Below are 19,165 nucleotides of genomic sequence, written 5' to 3' on the forward strand. Positions count from 1 at the left end.
GTAATCAGTGTTGTGACTGCCGGTCTAAGTGTTACATCAGATTCTGTAAAGTAGATCGGCTAATCATACCTTGCTTCTCTTTTTCTCTAGTTTCCCCAGCAAAATGGTGCTTGGCCGAAGCCAAATTAAAGAAGTAGCAGCCAAGAGGAAGCTGGAGCTCAATAACTATGTCCACAACCTGATGAGAAGCTCCACAGAGGTTACCCAGGTATGCACACACACAAACAAACACACTCCGTATACTGGAATGATAGTAATCAGGAATAGATTTTCAGTCTTTCTGGTCTTCTTCTAGTGTGACCTGATCTACACATTCTTTCATCCAATTGCGCGGGATGACAAGACAGAAGGTGTGGATGCCATGGCCAAAGCACCTGGTAAATACCATCACTTTTCATTTCCATTTACTGTTTGTCATTTTCTTGACACTGTTTGTGCTTTTGCTTTCATTACTGTGGTATCATTAAGCCATGTACTGTTTATAAATATCGACAAGTAATTTACCAGTTTGTCAAGTCACTCTGAGTTTGTAGGCAAAAATATTTAATGGTTCATTGAATAAAAATTTAAAATGCATATGCATTTTAAAATGCATTTGCATGCATTTTAAAATGCATGCAAATGCATTTTAAAATGCATTTGCATGCATCCAGATTCATGAGAGTTATGTGTGGCGTGTGACTGTTGCAGAGCCTCCACTGAGTCCCACTTCTGGTCGGGTGGAAGGAGAAGTGAAGCTGTCAATCTCCTACAGGAATAGTACTCTATTCATCATGGTCATGCACATCAGAGACCTGGTAGGCTTCAAGAATTAAATATATATTTTAAAATACTGTTTTGATCCGTTCATGTCATTTCATTCTTTTTCTATTTCTCTCTGTTGTCATACAATTAACCCGTCTCTTTCCTGTCAGGTTTCTGAAGATGGAACAGATCCCAACCCGTATGTGAAGACTTACCTGCTTCCAGATCCACACAAGACTTCCAAACGCAAGACAAAGATCTCAAGGAAAACCAGGAATCCTACCTTCAATGAGATGGTTAGGAAATACTATAAGCTATATTTATTATCTAGTATGGCATTGTTAAGAACCATGATCGTAAAAATGTTAGACTATTTTGATATTTACAGATTTATTTTTGATATGAAGATGTTCTACTGAGGTACTGAAATCCAAGAACTTCATGGTCAGCTGCCTAAAGACACTCACTTTGCTAACTTTTCCATTCTCTTCTTCCACAGCTGGTGTACAGCGGCTACAGCAAAGAAACTCTGGGCCTTCGGGAGCTGCAGCTGAGTGTGCTCAGTGCTGAGTCGCTGCGTGAGAACTACTTCCTGGGTGGCATTACGCTCAGGCTCAAAGACTTTGACCTCAGCAACGAGACGGTCAAGTGGTACAAACTAACGGCCGTTCCATACTTCTAACCCCTGCCCACCTCCCTCTGCCGAAGCAACAGTTCTGACTCTGCCTCTTCAAGCAAAAAACAAACAAAAAACAGCGCTGCATTCAAATCATATGGGAAATGCAGCAGATGCTTACTTGAAAATGGTGGTCACCTCAGCTTTCAGTTCACTTCAGCACTGCTCTTTCTTTTCCTTCTTTTCTTTTATGGATGAATTTCCTACCATTCAGATCGTTCAGTAATAATCTGCAATATTTTACTTTCAAATCTATTAAACCAAATTAACTATTTCTTCCACATGAATTGTGTTGTAATTAGTATTCTTAAGATTTCATAAGAAGAATACTTATGTTCTCATTGCTGACAAACATATACCACGAGCAACAACATTCTGCTGAATTTTACCATGAGGTTGCATGTAATTATGTTGCCACTGAGGTTATTCCCATATGACGTGAATGTGTGAAAAACTCCTTCAGACGTGCCCTCAAAGGGCGATCGTTCGGGCTAATTCACAAATCTTCAAACGGGGGAGCCTGGTCTTCATTCTTCACCATTTCTTTTTTTCTTCCCTCTACAGCTAATCAAGATTGTTTTTGTGACAAACAATCTCCTCCTTTTGTCTCAGTTTTCCTAAAGTGTAACAAAGAGCTGTAACGTTTTGTACATTTTGATATTAGAGGACCAAAACGGCTTACTTTCAGAAGAGTATATATAGGCTGACACATTTATTTTTTAAGTAATAGAAAAGGGGCTTGTTTTGACATTTTCCTTGTTTATTTTCTATATAGACAAATAGGAGGCATCAGGGTTTCCTGCTTTGTAGCAGATACCTCTGGGTTAGAGCAGAGCGCCAGGAAATCAACCATGACCTTAATATTCCCCAAAAATGTGCCAAAAGTAATGAAAAGGACAGTAAATCAAACCACACTTTCATCAAGGTGCCTTTGTTTGTGCTCACGCTCAACATGGCCTTATTACAGGTTATATTTTATTAACAATGTGATGTCCTTATTAAAGAAAAATCTATATTCTATAAAGCTATATCAGTAGTTCTTCCACAGCAGGTCTAAGTGTGGGAGTGCAACCTTTTTTGTGACAGTGGAATGCCACTAAATGCACAATACTAGGTCTTTCACTCGTGGTATTACTTGACTGTTTTCACACAGCACACCTTAAAAGGGGAATTTGTATAATAAGCTTCAGAACATGCTTTTATACTTGCTCGGGTTGAAGATTATGATTGTTTGAAGACACTGATTGGTAGTCTGTTTGGTGCGTTCTTCAGGTGGTTCAAAACCACAAGTCAGGAACTGAGTTACTTCTGGAGTCTGGACCTGAGGCTGTTTCACCTTTGGGCAGCAATGCCACACTCACCCCTAGTGCCTAATACTGGTGTAACAATGCCATGAGTCACTGGATGGTAATAGCTGCCAGTGAAGTCCAGAACAAGTCAGGTTTTGTGACATTTAGTTGAGGGAATGCTTTGGCAAAACGACACAAATCAGATACTGAAAGGACAACTTTACCTTAAAACGTCTTCACAAAAAGGGAACAGGAATCGTGAGCATGAGATTAGCTGCTTTCTTCTCTACTTGCCTAACTATGAATCTAAAGTTGTTGTTAATGTTTAATAAAGAAATTAAGATAAATGTTTCTAAAAAGTTTTTTAGAGATCCACAAGACAACGTCATGTTATGATTATTAGTGGCTTCATTTGTTCTTTTAGCAGCTGTACAAAGAAAGGAAGCATAGTTTGTATTAACATGGCCAGTTATTTATTCCTAATTGGTGACCTCTTGCCTGAATGGATCAGTGTGTACTGTAATCCTTCTTTCTTAAAGCAAATTAAATGTTTTTGGAACGTATGTGTCAAAATTGTGGTCTTTGTGTGAAATTTGTTTGAAGGTAGATTACACAAACCTGCTTACTGATTCTATTGTTTCAATTTTTTTGCCCGCAAGTTAGGTACAGTACTGTGCAAATGTCTTGAGCTACCCCCTAATTTCTTTATATTTTGCTCCCAAGAGACCTTTCTATTATATATTTTTTCTTTTAATTGTTCTTGAACAATAATTCTTCAGGCTTCCTGAGTGGCTTTTTCAAGTTTTTATTTGGATGTTGCCTGCTCTTTCCCTCAATTTGAATCCAGTCTTTGTACCCAACCATCTTCTGAGAATTTTTGTGTTTAAGCTACTTAACTCTGACCTGTGAGTCATTCAAGCATAAAAATGGAAACCAGTATGGTATCTACATATTGAACAAGAACCAATTTTCCATCGTCTTATTTACATGTATTTTGCTCACATTACTTCATTTGAATGTATGCAAATTGCCAAAGATCGCTCAGTTTGACAGGCGTAAAATAGTATTTTTCCTCCAACAAGCTGATTCCTAAAGGACTATTAACCAGAAACTTGGCATATCTTGTCATGGTTATGGATACTTTGAGAAAACCTGGAAACGTGCAGATAAACATCTGTAAACGGTATTCTTTAAACTGGAAAGAAAAGAAATAATCTAATAACTGATAAAGAATCTGGGAGTACATCTGTTTTCTTGAGAAATGGTTTCAATGTAAGGGTTTACAGCCATTAAGAGAAATGAAGGGAAAGTATTGCAAATTACAAACTGCACTGAAAATCAGTGGCAAAAGGTCTTTGTGTGTTGAATCTAAATTCAAATGACTGGTTTAAGTCATTGTCATTATTTATGGAGAAGGTCAGAAAAGAGTTACAACAGTGACCCATTTCTAAAACATTGTGGGGGCTTTCATCCACCATGTAATACCAGCTGAAAATCATCTGATTGGCAACAGCATCATTTTCAACATAATGATCCCTAACACACTTCCAATCCATTGGTCATGGACTGGCATTCGCATTTCCACAGCACTCAGATCTCAATGTTATTGAAGCAGGGATCATCTTCACAGAGAACAGAACAAAAGGCAGTTAAATTCCAAAGGATGTGTCCTTCAAGAGGCCTGGAGTTATTTCTGAAGATATTTGAATTTACAAGAAAGCTTGCTCAAGAGTTCAGGCTGCCGTGAAGAATAGAGGTGATCAACAAATACTCTTTGAAATTGTACAGACTCTATTTCAGCCTTATATTCTGGATTTCCATGTGTGTTCCCTCGTTTCATTAAATTACTGCTCCCATTTCCCGTTTTATTTTTGCACAGTACTACATAACACTACAGCTGGATGAGAAATACCTTAATTTCTGCAGATATGAAGAGAAGCTATTTTACGAAAAAATCGTATGTTGCGGTGGACCACTGTCTGTGTTTACCTCCACAATGTATATTGAGCTTGGTGTCCCACAAATTCCGCTCACATGTCAGTGGCCAGTTTCTTCAATTGAGAAAAAATGGCGCTAACTAAAGCGGTTTCAGTGTGATAAAAATTAGCGTCCTTTACAAGGTATCGTTGTTCAGCTATTACAAACTCAAGTATTCAGTCAGACTGAAGAAGAATGAGGGAGATACTAAAAAGCTGAGCTAGGGTAGTTTTGTTGACGTCAGGTAGCGTCAACAAAACTCCGGTCTACGTCATTGCGTCATTTCCGACGCAGGCGCAAAATACCATTTTCTGTCGCGTGTGCGGCCTCTCTTCCTCTACCGCCATCATGGGTCGCATGCACGCTCCCGGGTGAGCTCTCTTTTTGTCTTTTAAAGTTGGTATTTTCCTTCTGTAGACTGGTTTTGTTTGCAGGAGATAGTTTCTAAACATGTTGTGGCTGACTGGGGTCAAAAATGAAATCTGGGATTCAACCTAAAAGTGAGAAATTGACTTACATGCACACAGTCAGTCGACATCCTCCTTTAGCTAGCTTGTGGTAGCCAAGTTAGCACATTTGCGCATCGAAACGATTTTAACTCCCCGAGTTGTACATCATGTTGTATATAAATGTATAACTTGCAAAGTTTAAGTCACGCGTGTTTCTTCTTACTGATAAAGTTAATTTACTGTGAACTGATCATTTAGTTAAGATTCATGATCGGTAAGCCAGCACTAGTATGAAGCGAGCATAACCCGGCCTAACGTTTTTTCCCCTGTTGACTTGACGATAGTTTTTGCGTTGTTCTGACCAAACTGTCAAGTTCTCACTACTAACGGGATTTTGTTTCTCGCTTACAGAAAGGGCTTGTCCCAGTCAGCTCTGCCTTACAGGCGCAGTGTTCCCACTGTGAGTACACATTCATTATATTTCGCTAAAGCGAAGTGATTATTGCACATTTTTTGAACACGCGTCCTTTATTTTAATACCGTCCCCCATTTTTGTAGTGGCTGAAGCTCACATCTGATGATGTCAAAGAGCAGATCTTCAAGCTGGCCAAGAAGGGTCTGACTCCTTCCCAGATTGGTAAGTGCTAGTTTAGGTTTTCTTCCCTGCAACATGCAGATGTTGAGATTAATTACATGACATGACTATAATAATTGAAGATCACCACAGTTCAGTTCACAACTTTTGGCAGACTCAGATATTGCTGAGCAGTTTAAAAACGTTTGGCTGCACATTACTTGTGCTAGATGCCCTTTCAGATATTTGGCTGACCATGATGTTGATACCATTATGCTAAATTTCTGCAGTAATTTTTAATTCAGAATTTCTCATAATTGTAAACGTTGGGGTTGCTGTTATCATGTTCTTGTTGTTCTTTGTCCTCTGAGCTTCAGTGCAATGTAAACCAGATGTATTACACACTGTCTAGTCTTAAGTTTTTACACTGTCATTCTAAGCCATTATAATACAATAAGAAGTGTATGTTGTTTTCTCTGATATTTACAAATTAGGATAGATTGTCTGTATTGTGAGTAAAGTAAAGACGAGATGGAGCAGGTATACATTTTCCTATTGACTGATAGCTACAGGCCTCAAGGGTCCACAGAAACTCATGTCAAATCAAAACGTTTGGAAAAGTCCTACAAAGATTATTGCCAACTTATCTTACTGTGCAAACAATCATTGAATAAAATGACTTGTCATCAGTGACAAAAAAATGTGATGCCATTCAGAGAAAACTTCAACTCTTTCTCTGTTTAGGAAAATTACATTAGCCAGATGCCACTTGTGTTACATAAATCCAGGAAACACAATTTACTCACTTTGAAAATTTTTTAGTTTTGCTTTTGAATCAATATGCAGTCTTCATTTCTCTGGAATTTTTTTAATCTGTTTTAAGACTGTTTTGGCAGATTTATGCAAAACTTAATTTGTTGGCAAAATCCCATGCCTGTTTCAGTTTTATCATGTCTATAAACCTTTCTAGGTGTTATTCTGAGGGACTCCCACGGTGTTGCCCAAGTACGTTTTGTCACTGGCAACAAAATTCTGAGGATCCTCAAGTCCAAGGGTCTGGCCCCTGACCTGCCAGAGGATCTGTACCACCTCATCAAGAAGGCTGTGGCGGTCAGGAAGCACCTGGAGAGAAACAGAAAGGTACAGCAAAGCTAGGCCAATGACCTGGAACAAGATCCTATAGCATAACTTGGAAGATAAGTTTGTTTTCCATGTAAAATTAAAAATGTAATTTTGATGTTGTCATCAACAGTTTAAAGGATTTTTATTCTTTGGAATGCAAGCAATTTGAAATATAATGGGAATTGAATGCAACACGTTGTTGTTATATTTGCAGGACAAGGATGCCAAGTTCCGCCTGATTCTCATTGAGAGCAGGATCCACAGGCTGGCCCGTTACTACAAGACCAAGAGAGTACTGGCCCCCAACTGGAAGTAGTATGTATCTGTGATGCTTTGGAGATGCTTTTCTTGTTATTTGGATCGGAAAATTACATTTTTGCATGTCGGTTACCTGTTTGTTATCAAAAAAAAATTGTCACAAATGGTAGTTTTTATTACAACACTAATCGTTTAACTGTATTGTAATGTTCACTAAGTGTATACATGGAAGTGCACAATTCATTGTCATGCTCCTCATTGTTTATTAGGAGTATTGATATTTCTGTTGTGCTAGAGAAAAACTGGAGGTAAATTAGCAGAGCAGCTACTTGGTGCAGTCTCTGCCAGTCCCCTTCACACAGTGAAACTATTTGTGTACATGTGTGGTTTAGTGTGGATGGACACATTGATGTTCTAAAAAGACAACTTGGTCCTTTTTATTCAGCTGTAGTTTTGTAGGTTTGCACATGTGGCGTTTTAAGCATGTTGTAATTTATGTGGCCAACATGAACTTAATTTTGAATATAAAGAAATAATTACAACAAAGTAAAAATCATGAGTGAGTAATAGGAAAGAGATGGTTATACTTGTTCCCCAAAAAAAAAATATATGAAGATTTAATGGGTTTTTGTTTTTAAGTCAAAGGTTTTTGTTTACTAATGTTTTTTTCCCCTTTCTGTTTACAGTGAGTCCTCTACAGCTTCTGCTCTGGTGGCATAAATTCTACACTTTTGGATTAATAAAACCGTTTAAATTGGGAGTTGTTTGTTTGTCTTTTTGTGTGTATGTTAAGATTTAGAGATGCACTTGAAATACAGGCCAAACACCGAATACAAAAAAGAATACATTTAAATGGACCGGTACTTTTACAGTGCTTTTCTACTCTGAGCGCTCAAAGCGCTTTACACAACTTGCCTCATTCACACGAGCAATGTTTTTTTTTTTTTTTATATGCTCTTTCTACATAAGTGCTTTGTAACACACACACGCATTCATACTCCAGTTGATTCATGGAAGAGCAACTTGGGGTTAGACTCTTGCCCACTGATATTTAGCACACAGACGGGTCTAGCCACCAACCTTCCGAATAGTAGGTGACCTGCTCTACCACCTAGGGGAAAACAAATGCAGCAATACATGCCCATTGAGAGCAGGGCCCTATACTACAGGGAAAGTTCAACATACCCAGGGCACTTTTCATCATCACTTACCAACATCAGGATAAAAGGTCACATAAAGCTGGTTATCAGCTCACTAACTTAAACCAAAGGTTAATATTCTAATTTTCTGTAAATGTAATGTTTTTCCCCACAGTGGCTGTTTCTGTTTATTTAATGTAATATAAAGTGGAGTAGCTTTTCTTTAAGCAAAGGCCAAATTCCACCCTGGATCAGACTGATTTTAGAGAAGTTATTTGGGTCTTTGCACATTTTACTAACCAGTATGTCCTAATTTGATTGTGGGGAATTTAAACTGAAGAAAGGAACACCGTAAGCACTATTTTTATTAGACTTTTATAAGTTCAGATGGCCACAAATTTTGAGACCTACCCGAAACACTGCCGACGTGCTCATGTTTGTGTTTGGGAAGGTAGGATCCCTTCAGGGTTGTCACAAAAAAATCAATATTCGGAAGGTAATCGTTACTAAGAAAATTACTTTTGAATTAGATACTCATTCGCAATACTATCTATACCAACAGTGCTGTTTTTGGGTCCTCTTTGAGATCATAGGTACTTCACAGGGTACCATTGAAAACAGGCCGGCATACAGCTCCTTCTAACTAGCAGCTGAATACACGAAGAGTAGTTTGCATTCACAGCATTTTATGAGGAATTTCAGGATCTCTTTTTAAAGCTTGTGTCTTTAAACAAAAATGAAGTACTAAATAATCGAAGATGTAACTATAATTTTAACTATTAAAATTTACCCAGCGGTTAGAGCAAAACAGTTGAAGTATTGAGGTTTCATTCTATTTGTAGCATCAGTGTGCAAAGCGGGATATGTGGAAGATACTAAAAGACTTGATTCTAGAAGTGACATTGAATTTCCTCAGGCCATGTGTCAAAGGCCTTTGCATGTATTTTTTAAGAATTACAAACAACATTTAGTTCATATTGGTTTATTCATCGTGACATAAGACAGTAAGTTGTATTTAAATTGTCTGTGTTAACGTGATGTAGCAAAGACTGATGAAGCTATGCAATGGTAAGATGTCCGCCCATTGATCCCTCCATAATCCACATTGCTGCTCCTCTTATAACAGTGAAACTTGAACACAGTGATTACTTACTGGGCCTACACCCAAGTTGTGCCCAAGTTCAAAATCATATAGGGTTTTTTCAGGGTTGGGGGGTTCCCATTATAGCAGGGGCTCCCAAAGTGTGAGGTGCAAATCTGCAGTTTGAAATTACAAGTATGTACAATTTCATATTTATATACATTCATTGATTTCAGGGCCACCGTAAGGATGTTACTTTAAGTTAAATTTACTTTTGTGTCCCATTGGCTAGTGGGTCACACATTGCTCTTATCACTTAGCATATGATTGGGTTGCTTTAACAATTTATAACCAACAGCCTATGATGTTGATGTTTTTCTAATTAAATTCTCAAGGAAATTCATCACTTTATCTTGTATTTTGATCAGAGTGAAGATTTAAGATTCGGTGGGCCTCAGGGTTTTTTTGTTTTTTTATTTTTTTCAAGTGGACTGCAGTATTCTTTGGCAATGGCTGCTCTGAAGTATTGGCCATCCCAACAAGCAGACGATTCCCTATGACCAAGCACTTAGTGGGGCAATAAAAGGGAGGAAAACCTCCCTTTTAACAGGAAGAAACCTCCGGTTTTGAAATATTAAGCTGTTGTAATCAGAATTAAATAAGTATTTGGTTTTACAGATTTAGTGTGTATAATTTAACCAAATTTGATCAAAATGGATAGGTAAGCAGAAGGAGTAGTAATTTTGCTGCTGAATTAACCTACCCAACCCCATTTGTGGTTTCAAACTGAATGTCGATCACTGGTCTGACTCAAAGAAAGGATGGAGAACCTCCACCGATGCATTTGTTGACATCTAAGCATAACATCAGTTTAATTAGGCTCAGCCAGTAATAAATGCTGGGTTTTTGTGGTATTATCCTGTCTCATATTCAAAGTGTTCATCTGTTTGAAATTAGCGCTGCAGCTTTCTTCTATAAAATAATTATTAGGGGAGACCGGGGATAGTTGTAACGTGGGTCAGTTGTAACACTTCCAATTTCTCCAATCAGGGCTAAGTTTCAAATGATGTGACTCATCCTGTGCATGCCCAACTCAGTTCTGCTATCACATGTGAAAAATCAGCATATTTTGTCAAACACAGACAATTTAACACGAAAAAAAGTAATTTATATGCCAAAAAGTAAGTTTTTCTACTTTATTTCAATTTGTAATAGCATTATCTGCTTTGCAGTTAAACTCATCAAACTTAAGGTAGTGGATTCAAAATGTAATGCAAAGTATTTACATGTCTCTGCTATTAAATAGTGCAGCTATTTTCTCTGCAGCACAATTACCCATTGCATGGTATGGTCTCAAACACGAAGAGTGAAATGTTACAATTAACCCCATAGTCTGGGTTAGTTGTAACATATCCTGGGGTGAAATGTAACACAATGAAATAAGGGTACTAACAAAACATTAACATGTAATCTTTGTTTATTCAACACATGAATGCACTTAGAGCCATTTATGTAGCTGTGTATGTGTGTGACAGAATGCAGAAATCTAGCTTTTGAACATATTCCAACCCCCCAAAAAAGACAAATTATGGAAATTTCTGCAACTGAATATTTCATTCATTTTGGTTGGTCTTCCTTGAGTTTGGCCTCATTGGCTCAGTGGGCATTATAACCTACAACTCTTGCACCAATTTTGAACATAACAATGAAGCTGAAAAAATGTAGTTGTTCACCAGCATCGCAATTCCATTACTTTTTATCATGGCTTACCTTGGTGTGGTTTGCAAAGTGCTTCAGAAAGATGAGGAAATCTGTTTCTTGCACCCATCCTGACTTATTTCCACTTCCTACTGGTCCATCTCTGACACAGTGGTCTGCATAATGTATGTGTGGGAACACAAACAGTGGAGGAATTGTGTTGCCAATGGCCAATGGCGATCGTGGCTCAAGAGTTGGGAGTTCGCCTTGTAATCGGAAGGTTGCCGGTTCGAGCCCCAGCTTGGACAGCCTCGGTCGTTGTGTCCTTGGGCAAGACACTTCACCCGTTGCCTACTGGTGGTGGTCAGAGGGCCTGGTGGCGCCAGTGTCCGGCAGCCTCGCCTCTGTCAGTGCGCCCCAGGGTGGCTGTGGCTACAATGTAGCTTACCAGTGTGTGAATGTGTGCGTGAATGGGTGGATGACTGGATATGTAAAGCGCTTTGGGGTCCTTAGGGACTAGAAAAGCGCTATATAAATACAGGCCATTTACCATTTACCATTAACTGCATATACAAATGCGACCAGTGAACCTCTCTCTGCTGATGTCGTTGCCCCAACTTGTTTAATATAAGTTAAAGTAATAGTGTGGCAACTTGTAACATTTGCATTGTTACAACTAACCCAGACTGTTGCTGTTACAACTGACCCAGACTAGCTAACATTACAGCCAACGGCTAAAACATTAGCACTAAAGACCCACACAGAATATATCCCCATAGACATACAAATAACATAATTTAAAAGAGCTTCAATTTACAGACAGAAATGTCAAAAATGTTACAACTATCCCCGGTCTCCCCTACATGTAGTGTTTCATGTCCACTTTAAAACATGCTGTGAATAAAAGGATCAATCAGCGTGCGCTGCTTATTATAAACCTAACCTGCTCCCAACAGTTTTTATTTTTTATTTTCTCAGCTGCAAACTCTGTGCTGAATAAGGGTTTGAGAGTAAAGATGATATATAAAAAACATAATTCAAACATAGGTTTAGTTTACATACACAATTTTATATGAAGTCAACAAGTACAGTGTAGGTGTTTTTCTTTTTAAATTAAATTAAATTACTGGAATATCGCTTGCTGCCAAGAGAAAGAAGAAATTGAGAACTAAATTTGTCTAAACATCTATATGTATATATGAAGCTCATCTGGGAAACTGTCTACTGTTACATATAATTTGCAGTGTCTAAATGTTCACAGATTAATTCCAAAGTTAACTCTTCTTCCATTTCAAAGGAGACAAAAATGTGGGATAAATGACATAGAAAGTACACTTTAGCAAAAATACATTGATTGAGTACATTGCCATTTATGCACTGATCTCCCTGCTTTGATATCTGCATTACATTATGCCAAACAATAGGCTTTTGTTTATGTACATGGGTTTGAAAAAGAAATTATTCAACCAAGAAAGTGTCACAAAAGGAAAGTTAAACTGCATTCGATGAATGACGTTCCCTCCTTCTCTCCCTGCAGAGGTCCAAGGGATCTTCTAGGAATGATGATGCTATTTTCTGGAGTATTGATTGGTCAGTAGGCAGTGGATGTAAACACAAAACATAAAGAGCTAGCGCACTCCAGTGTTGTCTGTTTATAACAGCGTGACAACTCTTTTGAGCACAACTGCTACTCATCAGATGTTTCTACTCTAAAACATAATTTGCGCCTAATGTTTCAATATTAATTCCAAAGTTAACTCTTTTTCCACTTCCCTGGGACAAAAGGTGGAATAAGTGAGAGTAAAATCTAACAAAAATACATTTCTTCTCTGCATCACTTTATGCTAACCAATAGGCTTTTGTTTTTATACATAGGTTTGTATAGGAAAACAACCAAAAAACGTGTCACGCAAGGAAAGTGAAAGTCCATTCATGAATGAAATGCTGCAATCTCTATACATTTTGTTTTTATCTCTGGGAAACTCTACAAGTTTTCGTTATTATCTAAATTCACTTTTAAACCCGGGTTTTCCAGGAAGCTGAGGAAATTACGGGCACTTTCTATGCGTCACACGTTACGTTACCTGTGGGAGGAGTTAGCAGACGAGTAGGGATCTAAGCGAATACAGTTACTCTGTCCAATCACGGTGCAGCGTGACGTCAGTATGTTTATATTAACGGGAGTGTTGCAACCTCGCGACATTCAACTCCTGCTACTACAACGAAGAAAATACAGCTGAAGAACATGGAGAAAATACATGAGAACATTTGACGAAGGACACCAAAAAATGGCACAGTCTTGCCGAAAAATGAAGCGACAAAACATCGACGCATATCTGTCACCGACGAATACGCGAAATCTCTTGGTTTTCGACGAGGAATACCAGAATACGTGAGGAGTTGTGTTCAACACAGTCGCCGAAACTCGAGAAGAAAGACGTGAAAATGGCTACGGTTGTTGGTTCCCAGACTAGCTCTGAGCGGACGGCGATGGAAAGGTTTGGCAGCGGAGGGATGGCTATTCTGCCGTGGACTAAACAGATGCTCACCGTGCTGTGGGAACAGCTTCGGTTGCTGGTTCAAGTCATTTACTACACTTTCCTGTCAGGTAAGAGTGAGACGAAATCAAAAGTTTTTTCCTTGCGTCTTACGCCCACTTTATAGCTGCTAAGGTTAACCTTTGGTGTGTTTACTGATGTTGGAAATTATAAGACCACTGTGTAGGTGTAAGATATGTTTAGTTTTTTTAATATAGTAACTCATTAAACGACATACCTTTTAGCAAACTTAATATTCTATGGGGCTGACACTATGCTGTGTTTTACTGTCTGAATAGTTCCTCGATTTTTTATTTTTTGTAGATGGTGTTTCTTTTCCAACTTCCGCAATGTTTACGTGCGTTTTCAGCATTTGAACATTGTTTAGACATCACAGTAACACTTCCTGTAAAACACTTGAAGTACAACACACGGACTTGTATGTTACACTCAGTAAACCTTCTTTGAAATAATACATAAAACTGCAGTACAAACACAAACCTTGTCTTGGCCTCATAGCATGAATGGAATAATTTCTTCAGAAAATTTAACTTGATTACATTTTATTGTACTTAAAAGCTTTTTTTGTTTTCTTCTTCCAGTTTTCCAAATGTTCAGGTTTGAGGTTCACGTGAGAATCACAGACGAGACTGGTCAGCATATCCAGCACATGACCACAGCCACAAACCCAACAGAATCATTCCTCTTCACCTCTTTGTTTGAGGGAGACAACATGGTTGGTGGTTCAAATCCCCTCTCCAACTTCTGTGCAGACGTTGGTGACCCGTTTGCTGGGAAATCCACTGCTGAGGCCTTGCTGTCCAGTCTCCGTGCTGACGACCTGTGTTGCGGGCTTGTGGATGAGTTTGTGTCCAGAACAGCTGGCAACGAAGAGGGCATCTTTCTGGGACACCAATCTGGCTGGAAAATGGGCTTCCCTGGCGACTGGAACTTCTTTGTGTCGAGCGGCGAGGACTCGGGTTCAAACGACACCTGCCAAAAAAATAGTGAAGAAGACCTCAAATGGGATATTTCCAAGGAAAAAGTTTTCAAGCAGGACACATCAGAAGAAGATAGAAACTCTCACTGGAGCAGTGAGGAAGACCAGAACACAGTAGAATTTGAGAGTGACGAAAGTAAAGCACTTTGGGAATCTCTGTCAAAATCCAGTGATCCTTACAACCCTTTCTTTTTCTCCGCCTGCATTTCAACTAACACAGATATGGGCAAAAGAAAAAGTGAAGTAAAAGACTGTAGCGACACCGACCTCATGTCCGTAAGCAAGGCCAGTGAGGAAATGATGGGGTCTCAGGGCCTAAAGAACTGGGTCTGTCGCTCCGACAGCGAGAGCAGTTGGAGCAGTTGGGCCAGTTCGGATGGTTCGAGCCCTGACATCGACAAGGAGGAAAGTGAGAGGCTGTGGGACTTCTTCAGCAGTCCTGAAGACCCTTACAATCCCATGTGTTTCACTGCATGCACAATCAGCAGCACAGCTCCCCAAGCCACCATGTTATCTAATTGCGAAACCCCAAAATCTGACACAGACACAGAGGAGAAGGAGAGCACCATCCCCCCTTCATCCGAAGAGGATGAAGAATCACTGTGGAAATCTCTCTGCCTAAAGGATGACCCTTACCACCCTTTGAACTTCCAGGCACCCCTTCAGAGCTCTCCAAAACGAACACTCCTGCAAGACGATGATTCAGATATTCTTAATGTTCACCACACACCAAATTCATCCACAAAAGCAAAGAAATGGGCAAAAGCACCCCAGAAGCCTGTGCTGCCAGAGAGACAGACAAAGCATCACTCCCATCCAGAGACTATACTAGTGCCCTGGAAAAGATCTGGACAAACACCCACACCAACTTCAGAGATGAAAGAAAGCAAGGCTGACACCACCCAGAAGAAGGTAATTGTCTGATAATTTCTTTTTATTCTTTCACTTTTTCCACATGGAGATGTTAAAGGAACCCAAATACAAAAGTTTTGGTGTATTTATTATTGTTTTTTAGCTGTGGGCTAAATATATTAAACTGAATGAGTGTGTAAACATATTGTCAGAAATCACACTCAGTTCATTGACCCAAACCAGGGGTAGGCAACTCAAGGCCTCGAGTGCCAGTGTCCTGTAGGTTTTAGATATCACCCTGTGTCAACGCACCTGAATCAAATGATTAGTTCATTCCCAGGCCTCTGGAGAACTTCAAGACATGTTGATTTGGTCATTTAGCCATTTGAATCAGCTGTGTTGGATCGAGGACGCATCTAAAACCTGCAGGACACCTGCACTCGAGGTCTGGAGTTGCCCATCCCTGACCCAGACAAATATAGAAGAGGAGGTGATCTCATATTTAAAGTTAGAATGTTAATATCATGAAGAGGAGGGCCTACTGCTGACTCATGTACTGCGTGTGTGTGAAACAGAGATAAAGATAACTGTTTATTCCTTCCTCCAGACTGAGTGTCTTAAGCTGAGTTGTTTGTTTTCGCTTAGCAACACTGGTCGTCATGACTAAGCCAGTCATGTGACACCAGCGAGTCAGGAGAGACTGACTTCCATGTGTATCGAGTTGCAGCAGTATTGCAAAGTTAGCACAAAGGTCTTATGATTGGACAAAGTCACGTCATATTAGAAAAATCAGTACTTGGAGTTGGAAAGAGTTGACTCAAATGTAGCTTTTAGATATTTAGAGTTTATGATCCCTAAATACAAGCACTTAAACGTCATATGACTTCCAGTATTGTTCAATAAACTATAATATAATTCTTCTGAATTTCAGGTTCGATTTTCTCCTGTTGTCAAACTCCATGTCCTGCGGACCTGGCCGTTTGCGCGGCAGGCGTCTCGTAAAGGACACTGGGAAGAGATGGCACGAGACCGTGACCGCTTCCGGAGGCGAATTGATAAATTGGAGCAGGTCATTGGCCACTGTTTCACCCAGACCCACAGAGAGAACATGCGGGCCTACCTGGACAGTGCCTTGAAAAAAACAAAAGGGTCCTGAACACTGACTGTTTCATTTCCTTTTAGGATGAGAACTTGTGATTGGTTGCAATGCAACAGTGATTTTTGATTTAGGCCAATTAGAATTTTGATGTTAGGCCAACGTAAAATGTTTGGTGTCGAGTTGAACAACTTTGTACCTCAGAAGGTTTTATACATTGTGTAACTGTTGCACTGACTGACACTTTCTCATTTTAAGCTCCGCGTTACTGTGTGGAATGTTGTTTTTGTATGCCTTATATAATGACCTAGTAATGTAACTTATTGGTGAAGTTTGCCATTTATTTTTTACCTTTGTTTTCAGCAGTTTTTATGTGTGAAGAAACCACAGTCGTGACTCTAGAAAAAAGTAGAAAAGGATATCACAAAAAAAGCAGAGCTTTATATTGCAAAGTGTTTTGAGAAGTTTTGTTAAGCATGATGGATACGCGTCAGGTTCTGGTGCAATTCTTGTCTTACTGTCTTACAACTTTAGGATTTGATATTTAAGTCTTTGTCTTGTATTTTCTTATATTCCTGCACATAAATGGCAGCTTTTTAGTGCTGATTGTGAAGATGGGCGTTTATCTGATTGTATTTGCTGCATAACACTTTGTCCTCTGTGACTCACTCAGCTTGTCACAATAACATTGTGTGGCCAGGCTGTCCCGAGCAAATTGATCATTAGGTGCTCTGAATCAATAAAATTTGTTACATTGTAACTTTTTTTCTGTTTGGCTTGTTTCACAACCTGACAAATGATTGGACAAAAAAAGAAATGAGTTCATACGTATGAGAAATTGGTGAAGTAAAGGTGGCCCTGAGGTCCCAGAAATTTGCAAACAACACAATGCTGAAAAATAAGTAAATCACTGGAAAAGTGATGAGATTCAAAGCGTGAATGGCACAAACATGGTGTGGAGTTGTGTAAACGTGCAGAGAAAGACAAGTTTCTCTACATTCTGAAAAGAAAGTGTGGATATCAGCACCTCCAGCCTGACTCTGACCAAACAAACTGGTTTAACCTTTTGACCCCATCTGGACACACCCAAGTGTGGTCATCCAGGGTGTGAAATTTCCAACAAAGCATGTGCCTTTGTGGACTTCAACCACTGAAGAGATAAAGGTAAGTGCATTTCTGATAAGGTGATTTACAGGTCAAAAGGGTTGCTTGGTAACTGGAGGTCTGCAAGACAATTTTATTGTATACAAAGTGCTGACTTTGGCCTGCTCCCTATCTGAATATGAATATATATATATATATATATATATATATATATTTTTTTTTTTTTTTTATTTTATTTTATTTTATTTATTTTTTTTTTTTTTATGTGTTTTCCCTTACATGTTACCACACACATGCACACAGGAGCTAATAATTTCCCACTGGGACGTGAGTCTGCGTGCAGAGTGGCTGCCGTAAGGCTGTCGTAAGACGAGGGTTAAAAACACAAAGTATGATGAAATGACTTTCCTGAGGGATGAAATCAATTAGCAGGTCTCCCCACCCCGTCCCCTCCCACATGTGCACACACCATGGTGCAAAGGTGAGCAATCACTGACATTGTTGCTGTGTCAACGCAGCGGTAAGCCTACTGCTGATCTCCCACCACCTCCTCCCCTTGCAGCATGTTGTGTATGTTATTCACCATCTGCTTCAGTCTTGCACCCACCCTTGAGTGGAGTTCATTATACTTTAATATCACTAACTTGGGTTATTTCATACATTTAACCGCACCAAAAATAGTTCAAGCCAGAACTTAATTTTAACTCAGTCTAAAAATCTGAAAAGAGTATGAAATCAATTTATCAGAAATTCAAACAACCCAGACAGACACACAGAGCTTTTATGGGAACAAGAACTCTGTACTGCTTGTGACGGCCTTTCATCTAAATATGATCTGCTATTAAATTTATTCTTTTAGCCCTAAAAACATGTGAAAGTCTTTCACACGATGTGCTCAGACCGTCCTTGCGTGTATGTTCTTTACAGACATCAAAACATGCTTGTTATTCAGAGTGCAAGGCTGTGGAATGAATTTTGTTAAGAGAGTACATTTTCTGGATGCTTTGCTTTTGTTCTCAGAGGCTGGCCTGATAACGTCGTCTGTAAGCTGGAAAACAAATTTTCACATCTATGGGGTTTTCTCTTTTTTTTTGGTGTTTGCATACAGGGTGGTGAAGGTGGGGGAGGTACATCTGTCCCTCTAATTTCCTTTAGCCTGCCTGTCTGATTTTACAGTCAGACATGACTTGACTGGCTTAACACTGAATAACCAACCAAGGATTCTATGTCCTGCTCAAGGGCACTACAAGAAGACAGACAGTGATGAGGGCCAAATGAAGCTCATCACTTCACCATTCCGGGAATATAGTAGCTTCTCCTTCGTTGATCCCTTCCTTCCTTCCCATTTTCTTCTTTAACCCACTCCCCTCTCTTTGTATCTCTGTCTCCATCTTTCTCCTCCTCATCGGCTCCCAGTACCATTAGCTCAGTGGCCTAGGCGACCCCGTCTCCAGGCAACCGGCAGGAGTGGCGAGGCGCTGAAAGGATTGCAGGTGATTGCAGCAGTGGTGGAAGCAGAAGCAACAGCAGAGGCAGTGGGCTTTCAGTCAAACACACACACACACACAC

At 39.4% G+C, this 19,165-nt stretch overlaps 3 protein-coding genes and 1 non-coding gene across 5 annotated transcripts in view; all 4 read left to right on the top strand.

Annotated features, from left to right (window-relative positions):
• Positions 1–3,272, top strand: part of pik3c2a (phosphatidylinositol-4-phosphate 3-kinase, catalytic subunit type 2 alpha) — a 43,469-nt gene extending 40,197 nt beyond the window's left edge. For both annotated transcript variants that reach the window (XM_004564503.5, XM_076886098.1), the window contains exons 29-33: positions 91–208; positions 296–377; positions 691–797; positions 915–1,040; positions 1,244–3,272. In XM_004564503.5, coding sequence (XP_004564560.3) covers positions 91–208; positions 296–377; positions 691–797; positions 915–1,040; positions 1,244–1,426 — 616 coding nt within the window. In that variant the 3' untranslated portion in view covers positions 1,427–3,272. The remainder of the gene's footprint in view (positions 1–90; positions 209–295; positions 378–690; positions 798–914; positions 1,041–1,243) is intronic.
• Positions 3,273–4,948: 1,676 nt separating this feature from the next.
• Positions 4,949–7,849, top strand: rps13 (ribosomal protein S13). The gene is made up of 6 exons (XM_004564502.4): positions 4,949–5,057; positions 5,547–5,595; positions 5,694–5,772; positions 6,680–6,849; positions 7,046–7,146; positions 7,776–7,849. Exons 1-6 carry the CDS (start codon positions 5,035–5,037, stop codon positions 7,807–7,809), a joined length of 456 nt encoding a protein of 151 aa, XP_004564559.1. The 5' UTR covers positions 4,949–5,034; the 3' UTR covers positions 7,810–7,849.
• LOC111500706 (small nucleolar RNA SNORA19) lies at positions 7,321–7,453 on the top strand. The gene has a single exon (XR_002721220.1). It is a non-coding gene; the product is annotated as a small nucleolar RNA SNORA19 (small nucleolar RNA).
• A 5,341-nt stretch (positions 7,850–13,190) lies between the features above and the next one.
• Positions 13,191–17,252, top strand: LOC101481200 (protein phosphatase 1, regulatory subunit 15B-like). The gene is made up of 3 exons (XM_004564501.5): positions 13,191–13,615; positions 14,147–15,456; positions 16,328–17,252. The coding sequence occupies exons 1-3, from the start codon at positions 13,453–13,455 to the stop codon at positions 16,550–16,552; spliced, it is 1,698 nt and encodes a 565-aa protein (XP_004564558.1). The 5' UTR covers positions 13,191–13,452; the 3' UTR covers positions 16,553–17,252.
• Positions 17,253–19,165: the final 1,913 nt, after the last annotated feature.

Source organism: Maylandia zebra, linkage group LG7 (genome assembly GCF_041146795.1).
Source record: "Maylandia zebra isolate NMK-2024a linkage group LG7, Mzebra_GT3a, whole genome shotgun sequence".
NCBI classification, from domain to species: domain Eukaryota; kingdom Metazoa; phylum Chordata; class Actinopteri; order Cichliformes; family Cichlidae; genus Maylandia; species Maylandia zebra.

Excerpts from the sequence above, each read along its gene's own strand:
- rps13 (XM_004564502.4), top strand. The coding sequence starts at position 5,035 with ATGGGTCGCATGCACGCTCCCGG. Across the intron at positions 5,058-5,546 it reads GGTCGCATGCACGCTCCCGG|AAAGGGCTTGTCCCAGTCAG; the intron begins GTGAGCTCTCTT and ends TCTCGCTTACAG. Across the intron at positions 7,147-7,775 it reads CTGGCCCCCAACTGGAAGTA|TGAGTCCTCTACAGCTTCTG; the intron begins GTATGTATCTGT and ends TTCTGTTTACAG.
- LOC101481200 (XM_004564501.5), top strand. The coding sequence starts at position 13,453 with ATGGCTACGGTTGTTGGTTCCCAGACTAGCTCTGAGCGGACGGCGATG. Across the intron at positions 13,616-14,146 it reads TTACTACACTTTCCTGTCAG|TTTTCCAAATGTTCAGGTTT; the intron begins GTAAGAGTGAGA and ends TTCTTCTTCCAG. Across the intron at positions 15,457-16,327 it reads CTGACACCACCCAGAAGAAG|GTTCGATTTTCTCCTGTTGT; the intron begins GTAATTGTCTGA and ends TCTGAATTTCAG.